Here is a 15,372-nt window from a genome sequence, read left to right as displayed (position 1 = left end):
GACTGACTCATTCCAGCCTTGTGCACACCAACACCAAGGAGTCCGGGTGTGGATCTTCCAAGTCATTTTATTAATCCAACCATACAAAACTTTCCCCACATCTCTGCCGCCCCCACTTTCTTCCAAAAAGCAGTGGCATGAGAGGGAGGGATTGACCAGACACCGCCCCCCACCCCATCCCTGGCCAGGAGCCATCTTACAAAATGCAGGGCGGGTGAGGGGGGGGGAGACCACAAAAACATCAACAGATAAAAAGAGGGGCAAACAGAACCACAAACACAACACAAAGTTGAGCAGTGAGGGGGTTGCCATCTCTGCTGTTGGATGGCAGTAACACTGGAAGAGAAGCCCAGAGGCCACTCCCTTCTGTCACACAGCCGGGAAGGCTGCATGCTCCACCCGGGGAAGGCAAGAGTTCTGCAGTATACCGGTCTTCTCTTCACACGTATAAGATCCCAGGAGAAGTGGGGGCAGAGGACCTCCAGCCCCTCTCAGGGCCACACCCCTAGCCTGCCTTCCCTACCCAACTTGAGGAATGTGTGCGGGAGCTGTAGGGAAGAGCTGTAGGGAAGAGCGTGCAGCTGTGAGGGGCTCCTTGTGGGGCCCCAGACCCATCTCTGGCAGGCAGTGCTTAAAACATAAAAAATAACGCCCTGGCACAGATTTTGGCTGAGAAGGATGAGAACAGCTCGATCACCAGGCCAGAGAAGATAGAACAGCAGGAAGAGAGGGGAGCAAAAACATCCAGGCTCTGGACTGCATTCTAGTACCGCAGCAATGAGGGTCCTGCAGACTCCCCACAGGCTCTGACAGGAATCCTTTTATCAGGAGAAAAAATGAGGTATAAGGGCTCTGCGCCTTTTCAAGCTTTCCTTCCAGCAAGGCAGGGAACTCGAGGCCAGAAGTTGAAGACCAGCGCTTAGGCGGAGAGGAGGGGTGTACAACCACAGAATCTGGGCTTCCAGGACAGTCTGAATGTCAAATATTCTGGTCTGTCAGACCACACATCCCAATTTTTGGCAAAAACATGGTCATTAGGGGAAAAGCACAAGAGAGGCTGAGAAAGGACCAGTGACTTTGGTATGAGGGAGATATGTCCTGACAGCATCTTACCTACTGTCTCCAAGCCCCAGATCACCAAGAACTGCCATAGCCACGTACTCTCCTGCTTCTTCAAGCTATTTGGTTTCTGAAGGGGGACGAGTTGGACAGGTGAAGGAGACAAGGGGAAGGTAGGAAAAGGGGAAAATCTCCATTTATTCCCTAAAGCTATCTCCCAGAGCCCATGAAAGGGCTACCGCAGAGATGGGAAGAGACCCCAACTCTTCTGGCCAGAAACCTTTAATACTGGACTCCAAACACTAAGGCTGGAGCTGTGGAGCTAGAGAGGCATGTTAGGCACAGGTGTTGGGGGCATCCATCATCTGTAGAGAGGACACCCCTGCCCTTCGGATCTTCCTCCAGCCTCTTTCCTCTTGCAGCCATACCCCTGGGTTTCCAGAGATAGCCACCAAAAGTGGCTCTGCTTGGCAGGGCTTTGGTTTCCTGAACCTCTGTAGATCTCAATGCGTAAGTTTCCACACGAGTGAGAGATACAGGCTCTTCTGCCTGCCCACCTCAGTTCCTTTTTCTGCCCCCAGGAGCCACTGGGTTTCTGCCCCATGGGGATGGGAAGCCGATGGAAACCAGGACCAAGAGCCAGACAAGAAGGCAATCACCCTGGAAGAGCAGGGAGGAACATGTGCACTTCCCTGGGCCCCTCGCCAGCATCACCCATCGTTAGCGGCCACCAGCTGCCCCATGCCCTCGCGGATGTAGACAGACTGAATCTCCTTGGTCTTGAGGCAGAGATCGCAGGCCCAGACAGCAGAGGCCTCGGTGGTCAGCAGCCCATAGGCGCTCTCAGTCATGCCCGTGCACTCACGGTGGAACCACTTCTGGCAGGAGGCCTCACAGAGAATGGCATCTTGGTCGTCATTCACCTCGCTCCGACAGGCACCACATGGATACACCAGGCCTGGGGGAGGCTGGGGTCCTGAGCCCCCACCTGCCTTTCCAGGGGGTGCCAGGCTGTTGGCATCTGGAGTGCCCCCACCCCGCCCACTGCTGTTTGGAGGAAAATTGGGCTGATTCCCATTAACAGCAGCAGCCGGGGAGCCTGAGTGGGGCTCCTGGGGAAAAGCAGTGGGCGCAGGGGGATTTAAAGGCTTCCCCCCATCCTCACCACCAGGGCCAGGAAAGCCAGGGTCCGGACCAGGGAAGGGACTTGTGTTGGGAGGCAAGCTGGGGAGCCCCTGACCAGGTCTCTGGAGAGGAGAAGGGCCAAAAGGGGCCCCTGGCTGGGCAAAGCGTTGGGGGAGAGAAGGGGGGCCTAGCTCCCCTCTGGGAGGTTGTCCCATGGTGGGTGAGATCATGGGGCCAAATCCCCCCACTGGGCCTGGCATCATCTGCCCACCAGGTGGGCTAAAGTTCTGACCCAGAGGCTGGTTGAAGGGTTGGCTGGGAAAATTCATGTTACCTGGGGGTGGATAGCCAGGGCCCTGGGGGGGCATGTTGAAAGCAGGGCCCATGGGGCTGGGAGGGAAAGGGGGTGGCTGTCGACGAAGAGGCTGAGGACCTCCTCCACCCCCAGTGCCATATCCTGGGGGTACCTGACCTGCCATGCCCCCCTGGACACGGAAGCCCCCAAAGGGGACGGGACTGCCAAGGAATGGAGGGGCTGCGCCCCCCACCTTAGGGGCTCCGAAGTCATCCTCAAAAGGGTTGGATGCAACCAGGTGGTCCACCATGGGAGTTGGGGGTGGTGCAAACTCCGTCAGGTGGGAGTACGCAGGGCCCTGGGGGAAAAAGATGAGGGAAAGAGGATCATGGAGGGAGACCCAGAGCTAAACCAAGAGAGCACCAGAAACACAGTACACAGTTTTAGAGGCTGGTCCCGGCCAGTTCAGATGGATCTTAGAGTGCAACAATAAAACAGAATGGAGAGCACAACCTGCAAGGTGCAGTCACTGTTTTGAAAACAGGCAGAACTAAACTGGAATCCTCGTTCTGACACTGAGTAACCTCAAAGCCCTGGAGCAGGCATGGAACATGGTTAAGCCTCAGGTTTCTCATCTGTAAAACTGTGACAATGCCTATCTCCCAAAACTGTGGAAGCCTTTTAGCACAATCCCTGGTACTTAGAAAAGTTTCAGCAAGTGATAGCTGTTATCATCGTGGGGGAACCAGAGCAGGACAAAAAGGGGAGAGGACGACTCTAATCCCCGCTGATAAAATCTCTGGTCAAATCATCTCATCCCCACCCTACTCCCAAAATGTTATAAAGCTGAAGGAAAGGACCAGAAAAGGAATAAGAAAGACAACTTTCTCTTCTCCCTGCAGCTGATGCAAGATGAAGACATCGGGGTGGCAGAACAGAGAACCCGAAGGGGCTACCAGAAATTACCCCCACAACCAACCACCATTCACCTGAGTATTTGACTTCCTTCGCTTCTTTTCTGGGCTCTTCATTTGCAGACCTGGAAAGGCAGTAGAAGGCAGACACAAACAAGTTTCCCTGAGGTTTCCCCAACATCCTTTCTCCCAACCATGATGATCCAGGAGACTCTCCTAACTTCACTATACTCTTGTTTATTTACTTAGTACCTACTTTGTTAGATACTAACAAAGGTACACTATGAAGAATAAATGGGATGCTACACTCTCAGCTGCCTTTTCCTTTAAATGAGAGACGTCCCCATCTCTCGATAGCCTCAGACTCCCAAGTGGCTCCTTCATTCCAGGTGCCCCAAACTCTAGGATCGGCAGTCATGACCCCTCGTCCCCAACTCCTGGAGGGCTTCACCCACCTATCCTTTCCACTGAGCCTCCCCTCTTCAGGGCCCTCAGCCTGAGAACCGCCACCTCCCCAGCCCACCAGCCCTCCCTCCAAGGTCCGAGAGTTCTGAGCCTCGCCAGCCCCAGCCCCCTCCGCGTTCTCACCGGCCTTGCCCTGTTTTCTCCCGGTGCTGGGCGGCGCAGGGGGCGGTGCGGGGCCGCCACCTCCCTCCAGCTTGTCCGGTGGGGGCGGCGCCGAGGCGGCCATGGAGTGGGGGACCCGGGTCAGCAGCGGCGGGGGACAGACGCGCCCTCGGGTTGCACCATGGCCCAGAAGGGAAGGCAGGGGCGGCGCAGGCCCCCGCGCGGCAGCAAGCCCGAGGTGCGGCGAGGCGAGGGTGCGGAGCCGCGGTGCCAACTGCACGCTCTCCCGGCCTCACCGCCCGCCAGCGGCCGCAGCCACAGGAAGCGGAATTCGGCGTGGCAGCCACCACTGCGCTCGGCGAGGAGGGGGAGCGAGGCCCGGGCCAGACCCTCCCCCGAGCGCTGGGCGGGTTGGGCCGTACCAAGGTGCAAGCCTGGGGGAGGCCGTTTCCAGCCCGGGAGCGCTGCGTGCGGGCTGACTAGGGGAGACGGCAGCTGAGGCCCTGCGGCTGGGCCGTACCATCCCGGGCCGAGGTGCCCCCGCAGGGGTGCACGCTGGCCCGAGCCGCCTGGGGTCATGCCGTCCGCGATCCCACCCCGCCTCGGTCCCCGCTGCAGACATGAACATCCCCTGGGATGGTGGCCCCGCACGCCCCACCGCGCCGCACCCTCCTACGCTAATCCCTAAGTTCTCACTCGAGCCCGACCCGAGCGAGTCCAGGTGAGGCCGAGTCCGAGTCCGGCCTCCCGCCTCCCCTCCTGCCGTGGGGGGCGCCCAGAGCCAACAATAAGCTGAGACAGAGACCTAGAGGCCGAGGTAGAAGAAATATGGACTTTAATGATTCTTTCCCTTTGGTATAAGTGAGACCCGTGAAAACATCCAAACAAAAAGAAAAGAAAAAAAGGGAGGCGAGGACTTAGATAGTCCACTCTCCCTTATCTACAAGGCCTAAAGACAGAGCAGGACCGGCTCCTCTGTTGCTGCTGCAGGGCGCGGCCTGGAGAAGGGAGAAGGGATTCAATAACCGCGACCCCCCGCCTCGCCTCGTGTGAAACTAACAGCCAAACTTCTGCCTCCCCGCCTCGCGGTGGGAGGGCCAAGTTTCTCTAGTCCTAGCTTACACTCCACTTCTTTGGGTCTCTCTGGTAGAAAAAGATAATGCTACCGGTTCCAACTGCCCCACAGGCCGGGGTGAGGAAAATGCCAATAGTCGTAAAAGGGCTTTGAAAAAGTCAAAGAGGTGATGTATAAATGTCATCGATTATTATCATTTTGTGCTCAGGAATAAGCTATGGAAATCAAATTAGGAAAGTAAATCTACAGCCCTAAAATATACGCATATAAAATAAAAAATAAACGCAGTTCCAAACCTACCGATGGTATCTGGGGATTGTCTACTGCTTTAAAGTCTCAATGCCCCTGTTCCCACCTCTACAAATTCCTGTTGGGATGACAGCTCCGTCATCCCCCCACCACCCCTGCAGGGGGAGGCAGGACAGAGGCCAGGAGGAAGGGCTGAACTTTGGTTGTAGAGTATAACATGCATGCAACATGGGAGGGGTGGGCTTACGAAATGTATATACAGAGCCCTGGGTGAGGGGCCCCGGCCAGGAGGCACTGAGCAAGGAGGGGCCCATCTCCCCTCTGGCTGAGAGCGGGGCTCTGAGGCAGTCTCTAAGGGCTGCATATCCCAGGAAGAGGGGCAGCTGCTACTCCCGCCTCTGTTTGCCCCACCTGAACTGGAGGAGGTGCTGAGCAAGGACAGGCCCGGGTCCCAGAAGCCAAGAAGCTGTCAGCAGCCCCATCCTTGACTTCAGGGGCCCAAGAACTCTTTGCATAAAATATCTTCAGACCTAGGAGATGGTCAAAGGCACAAAGTTTAAACGCTGGGAGGGAGGGTTGTTGAGAGGAGTCTGGGGTACCCTGAGCCCAGGGGTAGACGAAAGGTATGATTCAGTTCCCCTTCCCTGGAAGGGTGATTGCTCCGCAGGGCCTATCACCACAGAACATCTTCCATCACCAGGAGGCATCCTGCCCAGGCCTCCAGCACCCACCTTGGGGAAGGGGGTATCAAGTTGGCACAGGCAAGGCCCAGGGAAGGAGGCCACTCTGTACATTAATACTTTGGTGAGGTCTGGGGAGAAGCAGGACCCTACCCCTGGTTCCTGACTCAAACCGTCTCTCTCAGCTGCATGCTGAACCCAGTGTCCACAGTATCCCCAGTCCTACACAAGGGCAAGCCCATGAACACTCCCATGTGAGGTCCTAAGAGTCAGGGAACAGGGTGGAAGGGACCGCAGGGCATCTTCTGAGAGAGCACTGGGACAGGTCACAGTTTCCGCTCCACAGGCTGCTGGAGACACAGTTCGCTGCCCGCAGAGATGATGGGCAAGTGATTGTCCATGTGGTAGCTGATGAGGTGACTGACACTTTCAAAGCGGTGATCCTTTGTCCGAACCTGGGGAGTGGGAAGGGAGAAGGTCAATTCAGGTGAAGGGTCAGATAAAGCCTATATCCAAGGCCGAGGAAGCTGGGATATTCAAGAGGGTTGAGGCAGGAGAAAAAGATGGCAGCAGAGGGAGGGCCCTCGGTCCTGATCATTGAGGCTTCTCTAGAAAGAGAAGCTGGAGACAGCTGTGGGAATGGGCAAGTCAGTGAACTGGGAAAAGGCAGAACAGACATCAGCCCAGAAGTCGTGAAACTGAAGGCTAGCTACTCCTTCCTTGACCTGGAGGAAGGTGCTATGTCTCAGAAGAGGATGCACAGTACAAAAACAGACACGCAAAGGAGGCTGAGATTGCTGTAGAAACAAGACCAAAGTTATGAGGGGCAGGAGGCAGTGCAGACAGGAGACAGGACTCTGGTCTGATCCCTGAGTCTGGAGGAGCTGGGGAGGCCCCTGGCTCATCCTGTGAAAAGTTTTGGGATATTTAGCCTCCAGACATCTGACAAAGAACACTACAACTTCTGAAGGATGGTTTCCTTATTTGTCAAAAGAGGGACTAGTAAGATGACCACTTTCTAGCTCTCGAGGGCATAAGGTTGGGGGACTGGCAAGGACTGAAGGGAATACAGCTCAGGTGAGGGATGTGAGAAGGGAAGGAACCCTAAACCACTAGACGAGGGAGATGCCAGACACCTTGAGAACAGGGTAGGCCCAGACAGAGGTGCCCAGCAGACAAAAGTCAAGGAAGCAGTGAGGCAGGAACAGAGCCACAGGTAGGATACTGGACCTTCCTTTCTGCCGTGCCCACCTACACCCCTGCCACACTCACCACACCCTCAGGGTCCACCAGGAGCAGGTGCTTTGGCTGCCCACTCTGCAGGCCGGTGAGCACGTACTGGCCCGGCGTGGTCGTGCTTTCCCGCACCAAGAAGTCCCCGTTGACTTGTAGCAGTGCCTCGGCCTCTCGCCGGCTCAGCTTCCCGTGGAACCAGGGCTCCCCTCGGAGCTGCTCAGCCATGGCTATTGACTGGGGAGGTGGAGGCATTCGCAAGGCATCTTCAAAGGGCTCTGGGGATACAGAGAGAGGGCTAGGAGAGGCAGCTGACACAACCCTATGCTCAGGACCCAGGCCTTTAGGGAGGGGAGGCCAGGAAGGAAAGAGCAGAGAGGCAGGAGAAGAGGAGGAACCAAGTGGGAAGACGGAGACACAGAAAGGCGACAGGCACACTCACTCATGTCAAAGAGGTCTCGGGGTGCACTGCCATTGATGGCAGGATTGGGGGGCCCGGCCCCAGCCCCTGCTTGCCGGGCCTTGTCTAGGTTCTGGACGTTGACATAGGAGGGGTCATCAAAGAGCTCTCTGCCTGCTGAGGAAACGGAAGCTTTAGAGTGCCACCCCCGCCCCCGGCTTCTCAGTCCCCACTCTGCCCCCTCAGTTCCCTTCGTACCTGAGCAGGGTGGTGGGGGCGGCATCTGTTTGCGGGCTTCTGGGTCTCCCCCAGCAGGCTGCCCCACAGGCTGAAGGGACCAAGACAGAGTGAGGCCAGAGGCCCTAACCAGCTGCTCCCATCCAAGCCCCGCCCGCCTCCATCCAAGCAACTTACCAGCGTGGCTCCCAGGTGGCTGGGGGTCTGGGCACTGGGTGGAGTGGGTCGAGCAGCCCCTGGGAGGGCTCCTTCCCGAAGCCTCATGTCCACCACACCCCCAAGAGGTGGTTCCTTCCCCGGGAAGTCATTATAGTACTGATGGTCAGGGGGCTCTTCCTCCTCCTCATCCCAAGCTGAGCCATCAAAGCCAGCCATCCTGAGAGAGACAGGAGGGAGAAAGGAGCATGGATGGCAGGACGGAGGGAGATCAGAACAGCGGTCACGTATTGGGCATTCCCTGAGGGGTAGGCCTGAGGCTGGGTGTTTCATATATAATCATTTCATTCCTGGACAACTGATAAAGCAGATACTGTTTCCTTCTCCAGTTTTTTAGGTGAGGAAAATGATCATCAGGGATAAAAAGATTTTGGTCACACAACTAAGAAATGGTCGGATGGCATCACCGACTAGATGGATATGAGTTTGAGCAAACTTCGGGAGACAGTGGAGGACAGGGAAGCCTGGCGTGCTGCAGTCCATGGGGTCACAGAGAGCTGGACACAACTTAGCGACTGAACAAGCACTACTACTGGTGGAGCAGAATGTCAAGTCAGATTTGGACTTAACATCATGCCCTTGGTCGTCATGCGGTCTCCCAAGAGGGAGCGGGAGCACCAAGTACCAGGGAGGGGGTGCTCCAGAATATTCTAACACCTCCTCTAAACACTCAATCCTACTGGTCTGAGGTGGGAAATGTGACCATCTCAGGAAAGAGCCATCCTCCCTCACCCAAATTCTCGATGGCTTCTAGAGGCAAGAATGTGAAGAACTAAACTACATACGGAGAGAAGCACAAAAGGACAGACCAGAAACGAGACGGCTGGGAAAAGAGAAGCCCATCTAGCCAGGGAAGAGCTGGATGTCCTGCACTGCAGCTCCGCCACGGGCACCCGACGGGAAGAGCTGGCCCTGCAGCGGGCAGGGCCACGGAACACCTTCCTGCCGGCCACAGGAAACTTAAGAATAGCAGGAAGCAGGGGCACTCAGGTTATTTCCTTCCCTGCCCTTTTCTGAGCTGGAGTGTGGGAAGAGCAGGCCTCCTTTTCCAGTTCTGGTCTGGGGCCCCTGGGAGGGGGCTACCCACCCCCCACCGCCTTGCCCACGCACCTGTCGTGGGGGGTAACGAGCCTGGGCGGGTTCCTGAGGTACTGTTTGAAACGAAGCTCGAAGGCCTGGCCGATGGTGCTGATGACGTCCTGAGCGAGCCCTTCGGGACACTCCAGGATGTGGCAGGCTGGGGGCGCAGCAGAGGCTATTAGGGAGCTGGGCGGTGGGGGGACTGTGGGGCTGGGAGGAGGCGCAGACAGGGCCCTCGGCCTCTGTCCTTGGCATGAGGGCCCCCTGGGTCCTGCTCACCTGCCCCTTGGACAGCCAGCCCCACCCAGTGCTCCCCATTCACACCTCACCTCTCTGATTCACTGGGTCTTTGGCAACATAAGCGACATATTCGGCTGTGTCCTGGGGTGGAAAGAGTCAGAAGAGGCCAGTTAGCTAAACTGTACAGCCCCACACCACTCCTGACCCCTTCAAGCCCAGTCTTTCTCAGACACTGCCTCAGTCCTAGCAGGCTTGCTTCTCTTGCCAGTGTCCTCCCAATCCCTAGCCCCTTACTCTCCTCCCACCACCTGAGCTCCATTCCCCAACTCACCGGGTCCCCGCCGGATGCAAACGAGATGGACTGCATGTGGTGGTTGGCGATGATCTGAGGGTTAGGGCAGAGGATGGAGAAGGAAGGGAATGATGGGCATCAGGCAGCCTCAGGGTCCACTGGGCACCACCCACCACTGGCCCAAGACCCTGGTGTCCCAGTCTCATCCTTCTGGCTTCTCAACGCATGTTCTCCTCATCTCTGCCTTCCCTACTGTTCTACTGCTCCCAGGCCTTCTCTACCAGTGCCTTGCCCTCATAACCAAGTTCTCGTTTAGCCCTCCCATCAATGTTTCTGCCCACCCCCCTGCCGCCTCACCCCACCAACCTGTTTGCAGTCTGCGGCCATGAGGTTGAGGCTGCTGGTGGAGACGGTCAGAGTGATTGGCATTCCAGCAAATTTCAGGTTACTCCTCCCCAGAATGGAGCTGAGTGGACGGCTACAGGGCTAGGGAAGGGCCCAAGGGTCTCAGAAGCTGGGGGGCCCCCCACACCAGGAAACCCCCACACTCCTGCCTTCCGGACTTCTCCCCACCTGCCCCATACTAGCCTTCCCCCTGCTCCTCCACATCTCCCAGCATCCCTAGCCCCACCGACCCCAGGTACCTTTCTCCTCCTTGTTGCCCCCTTAGCACCCGGCACAGCCTCACACACCAGACTGATGGCCTCCCTGGGGAAAGAGGGATACTCAGACCCAGAGCCTGCCTCCCACTCGGCTGGGACTGCCACAGTGCTGGGGGAGGGGAAGGCCAGGCCAGACTCCAGGGGCACTCCAGGCTCTTTGTCGTGGTGGATTGAATTAAGGGCCTTTAATATTTGATGACACTGAGAGGCCGCTTCCTGGCTGATTGGGTTAGGGCCTCAATGGGTCTGGCCCCACCCTCTTCCAGCTACCAAATGTCCCATCCCCTTCCCAAAGGCAGCAGCAACCTTCCATCTACCCGCATCTTCCACTCCAGCTCTAGCTGCCAGCTGCCTCTGCCACCTCCCCCACAATTCCCGGGGCTGGATAATAAGAAGGAGCCAGGTCAGAGTTGCCCCTTTACATTAAGACTTAGACTCATTTCCCTAACTTTCTCTCAACCCTCTTTACCACCCAAAGAAAAGCCATCACCACCACCAAGTGACCCATTCTCCCCACCCCTCGTGAATCCTGGGACTGCCACCCTCCTCCCCCAACCCCCACTAACCTGGTGACCTGAGTCCGGGTGTTGAAGTCGAGGGCGCGCATTGACTGCAGGACCTCCACACAGCCCATGTACTGAGGGGAGGGACAGGACACCGGTAAGCCACCTCCCCCCACCTCTTCACAAAGGGCCCTAGGACTTCTCCTTCCTTGGTCCCTCAGGGAAGTAAAGATGAAGAAGTTCTGCCCACTGCCCATGGATATATCCCACAACATGCAGGACAAGAGGGGCAAAGAGAGAAGGGCAAGCTAGGCAGACCTCATGCCTGTGGGAAGAGAATCTGGGAGGAGTGATGGGCACTGGGTGGGATGGAGTGCCTCTCCAGAAAGCGGGGAGGAGACCGGAGGGGATAGTCAAGAGTCACTCATGCCGACACTCACTAAGGGCTTGTGCTGGGCTTTGTGCTAAGCCTGGCGGGGTGGGGGTAGGGGAGTCACAAGAAGGAAGGGGCCCCAGACAGAGCTGGAAGGGAAGAGGCTAGAGAATTGGAGAAGGGGCAAGAAAGGTTTAAGAAACAGGACACCAGAATCAAGGGAGTGCTGGGGAAGAGCAGGGGAAAGGAGAGAGATTATTAGTAAGCAGAGGAACTGGAGAGGTCCGCGAGGGAGTGGGAGGGAGGATGTTCACTCACCCGAACCAAGTAGGAAACCCCGGGTCCCATGACTTTGTCGTTGGGATGCAGCCAGCCCCGGGTGGGCTTATTGACAAAGCTCCCGTGGCGAGTCCACTCCTCGCCCCCCAGCTGGCCCCCTTCCACCCGAGTCCTGCGCCCGCCGCCTCCACTCAGCTTGTTCATGTCCTGGAGGAGGGGCAGGGGGCCTGAGTCCAGCATGGCTGCCCCTACGATCCCCTCCCCATCCTCGTTTGCCCTTCCTGGCTCCCCCTTCGGCCCCGGGCGCCCCCCAGCTAGGTTGGCCAGCTTCAGGTTGCTCATCCGGGGGAAGAAGGAGCACAGGGTAGTGGGACTGTCGTCCCCAGGCAAAGGTGGTAGCATGGGCCCCAGGGATGAGGCTGATGGGGATGGCAGCTCCTCCGGTGGGGTGGACCCTGAAGCCCCCTCCTCCAGCGATGACAGAGACTCATTCCGAAGTGGGTTGTACTTGGGCTTGGGGGGCAGGAGATCCATGGCTGGAGTGAGAGGGAGGCTGCTGCCCAGCCTGGCCCCCCTGCCAGTCAGGGCAAGGGGGCCAGGCAGGGGGCATCCCAGGCCCTTAGCCTGATCGGACCTCTATGGCCCAGGGATCTCAAGGGTCCTGGGGAGGGAGAGGGACAAGTAGCTCTGGCTTCCCCGGCTCAGACCCAGACAGTTTCAGGCCCCATCCCCGCCCAGCGTGGAGCCTCTTCTCAGGCTGAGAGGAGAACAGGCTGGACCTAGAGCTGCCTGGCTCCTCCCCAGGGGCGGGGAGCTAAGGGGAGAGACCAATCCCGAGGACAGTGCTGACTCACAGGCTCTGAGGGGCTGAGCCCCCAACACTGCCCCAACCCAGAACTCTCGCTGCCTGGCAGAGCGATCCATGCCCCACTGCCTGATCCCCCCACCCAACCGTACAAACAACAAGTAATTGGGGGAGGAGTAAAGTGGGAGTGGGAGGGAAGGATGGAGGAGTGAGGAGGAAAGGAGGGCGATAAGAGGAGGTCTGGATCAATCCAGACCGGACAGGGCAGGCCAAAGGGAGCAGGAAGCTGAGGGAGGGTGGTGGGGGGTGGGGGGTAGGCTGAGGGAGGAAACAGAGGCAGTTGGGGGTGGGAAAGGGAGGGGATCCCTGAGCTCAGCAATTCCCTTCCTGTCCTGGTTGAACACTCAAATTCCCTCAGCCTCCAGCCCCAGCCACCCCCCACCACTGCCCCACAGAGGGGTGGTGGCCCCAGGGAGCCTGGGCCATTAGCCTCCTTGGCTATCACAGCTGTGGAGAGAGCTAAAGAAATGGGAAAAGGAAGGACATGGTCCCAGTGGATGCAGGGAGGGGCCAAGAGGAAAGGCAAAGCTGTTAAAAGTAAGAGGAATAAAGTCCAACCTGGTGGCACGTCAGGGAACCACCAGGCAGGAGCTGGAGCAGAGGACAGTTCGGTGGAGGCTTGTTCTCCGTGCATGGCGCCTACCATGCCAAGGAGCAGAGGCCCAAGCCAAGTACTCTTCTGCCCCCCTCTTTTATGGCAAATAAGCTGTCAAGGGTAGAAGGGGTGGGGGGTGGCCAGAGCATTGACACTAAGGTCAGATCCCTAGACCTGCAGGTGAACACATACCCCTCCTCTTTAGTAGTGACCAGGGAAAGTGCAGGTATCCACCACGGAGCATGATGCCCCTCATACCAAGGGCAGAGTCTGGCCGGAGGAGATGGGGCAGTGCAACAGTTCTCCAAGAGAAGTGGCCAGGAAGGGACAGAGGGGCAGAAGACAAATCTGTGCTCATAAGAAAGGGGTGCCAGAAGAGGACTGAGGCTGGACACAGGGAACAGTCCCAAACTCATTCCTTCCACCCACAGCATCCTGCCACAGCTCTGCTCCAGGGGGCCACAGAGGAAGTTAGAAAGCAACCCAAAAAAAGTAGTAGTAAAAGACACATATACCCTCACCAGGCTCACCTCAGAATTGCCTATCTTTAAATTTACTTCAGAATATTTTTAAAAATGCAAATTATCATGATTACAGTGACTAACAACCCTGACAATTAAAACATGTTAGATACTGTGCTTATCACCGCCCCCATAGTCCTCAACCCAGGAGAGCTTTACCACTCCATGCACCACTCCTGAGAAGAAAATCTATCACTCTGTTTCCTAAGGCCTCAGAACTCAGAAACAGAGAGAATGAGGAAAGTATTCTGCCAAAGCCTCACCGCCCCCCCTACACACATACAAACACACACCAGGATATCCTCATCTTTAGAGGTGGGCATTCTGCGGGTGCCTGCAGAATCCAGAGACAAGGAATGACCAACAGGTGTGGGCATGGTTAGAAAAGAGAGAGGAAGTAGGGCTGTTTAAATTTACAGAGGAAGAAAGGAGATTGCAACTGGGAATCTGAACGACTGGGTGTGGGGAAGATACATGTGGCTTCTCAGCCCAGCAGGGAGGAGGAGGCAAGATAGGCGGAAAGTAGCAGGAAATGGCGAAAGCCTCAGGAATGTTTCCAGCAGGGAAGGCTGGGCAAGCAGGACCAGGAGAAATGCCCAGACTAGAACTGTTTGGGGGAGGGGAAGAGCCCTCCCCCAGAGAAGTGGTGGGGCCTGAAGAGTCCCTTAAAAAAAAAAAAAAATCAAACAGCAAAAAGGACACTGTTACCTACACCCATTCCAAGCCACCGTCTTCAGGTGGTAGAAAACTTTCTCTTCTGTCACACCCACATGTCACACATCGACAAATTCACGGCCCTACCCAGCTCCCGTCGTACAGGTATGAGACAAACAGCTGTTTCTGGGGTGGAGTCGGTCCTGGGAAGGGAAACTCAGGGAGTGGGGCAGGGAATCTATGAGCAAGTCTCCCTCCCACTCTCGTGCCAAACCCCAAGTCCAGCCCCCTTCAAGTAGGTCCACCCTTGGAACGGGCTAAGGGAGAGGAAAGGGGCTGCCTCTAATCTCTTACTCCTCAGAGTCAGAGATGGGAACTTTTGACTTCCTACCCAGTTTGAGCCTAAGAGCTCAGGAAAACTAAGCCAAGGGCACCAAAGAGAAAAGGAACGAGGAAGCGCAAGCAGGTGAAGTTTCTGGGATTGAAGACAAAGTTCCTGAGGCGATGACAAGGGTCCAACCGGGATAACGCTCCTGAAGGGGCGTGGCCCCTCAAGACGCGTGCACCGGAGACTCCCAGGAGGCGAGGCTTCTGGACGATCCGACGTGGATTAAGGAAGGGGCGAGGCTTCTAAAGGGGCGGAACCCTTAGGGAGGCGTGGCCTCACGAATTCGAATAGTTTTTTGAGTAGCAGGGTTCTGCCCTTTTGGGAGCTAGGCTTTTGACAGACAGGGATTAGCGGAGAATCGTCTCGAGGAGGCGGGGTTTCGGGGAATCGGAAGGACTAACGCAGGGGTTTGGAAGCATGTCTGGGGGTGGGACTTCCAGGAAAGTTGGACGACAGGGTAGGATTGGGGACAATAAACAGAAAATAAGTCGGGGTTCGGAGAGCCCCCTGAAGTTGGGAGGTGGGACTTCCGGGGAGGGGGTCGCAGGGGGCGGGACTTGTAAATGAAGACCGGAAGTAGGGTCCCGGGAGAGGGGTTCCGGGGTGGAGGAGTGGGTCACCTAAGGAGAAAAATGTCCCAACTCACCAGGGCTTCATGGAGTCTCCGCACCGCACCGCGGGCCGATTTGGTTCCGGATCACGCCACTGCCTCCTCAGGTCGCCGCTCCAACTTTCTCCCCGGGCCCAGCCTCCCTGGAGAAACTTTATTGCACTCACTTCCGGCCTCACTAACCCCTGACCCTCTACCTCATTGTCCCTCCTTCACCCGTCCCACTTTCCCGAATCAACCAATGGCAGCGCGAGGACGCG

At 57.0% G+C, this 15,372-nt stretch overlaps 2 protein-coding genes across 6 annotated transcripts; both read right to left on the bottom strand.

Moving 5' to 3' along the window:
* Positions 1–47: 47 nt before the first annotated feature.
* PYGO2 (pygopus family PHD finger 2) lies at positions 48–4,291 on the bottom strand. The gene is made up of 3 exons (XM_043878958.1): positions 3,982–4,291; positions 3,469–3,518; positions 48–2,837 (listed from the first exon to the last, which is right to left on the bottom strand). Exons 1-3 carry the CDS (start codon positions 4,082–4,084, stop codon positions 1,770–1,772), a joined length of 1,221 nt encoding a protein of 406 aa, XP_043734893.1. The 5' UTR covers positions 4,085–4,291; the 3' UTR covers positions 48–1,769.
* A 487-nt stretch (positions 4,292–4,778) lies between these two features.
* On the bottom strand, positions 4,779–15,302 carry SHC1 (SHC adaptor protein 1). 5 transcript variants are annotated; one of them, XM_043878956.1, is made up of 13 exons: positions 15,149–15,302; positions 11,519–11,686; positions 10,891–10,961; positions 10,307–10,370; positions 10,029–10,148; positions 9,702–9,755; positions 9,460–9,511; positions 9,161–9,287; positions 8,012–8,210; positions 7,856–7,925; positions 7,640–7,774; positions 7,237–7,475; positions 4,779–6,419 (listed from the first exon to the last, which is right to left on the bottom strand). In XM_043878956.1, exons 2-13 carry the CDS (start codon positions 11,681–11,683, stop codon positions 6,291–6,293), a joined length of 1,425 nt encoding a protein of 474 aa, XP_043734891.1. In that variant the 5' UTR covers positions 11,684–11,686; positions 15,149–15,302; the 3' UTR covers positions 4,779–6,290. The 5 variants fall into 5 exon arrangements, with proteins under 5 accessions (XP_043734891.1, XP_043734892.1, XP_043734889.1 ...); XM_043878957.1 differs by lacking the exon at positions 15,149–15,302 and adding an exon at positions 14,169–14,317; XM_043878954.1 differs by lacking the exon at positions 15,149–15,302 and adding an exon at positions 14,173–14,317.
* Between the last annotated feature and the right edge of the window lie 70 nt (positions 15,303–15,372).

The sequence above is a fragment of the Cervus elaphus genome, chromosome 20 (assembly GCF_910594005.1).
Source record: "Cervus elaphus chromosome 20, mCerEla1.1, whole genome shotgun sequence".
Classification (NCBI taxonomy): Eukaryota; Metazoa; Chordata; class Mammalia; order Artiodactyla; family Cervidae; genus Cervus; species Cervus elaphus.
Note: the sequence above shows the minus strand (reverse complement) of the source record. Positions and strands in the feature narration are given on the sequence as shown.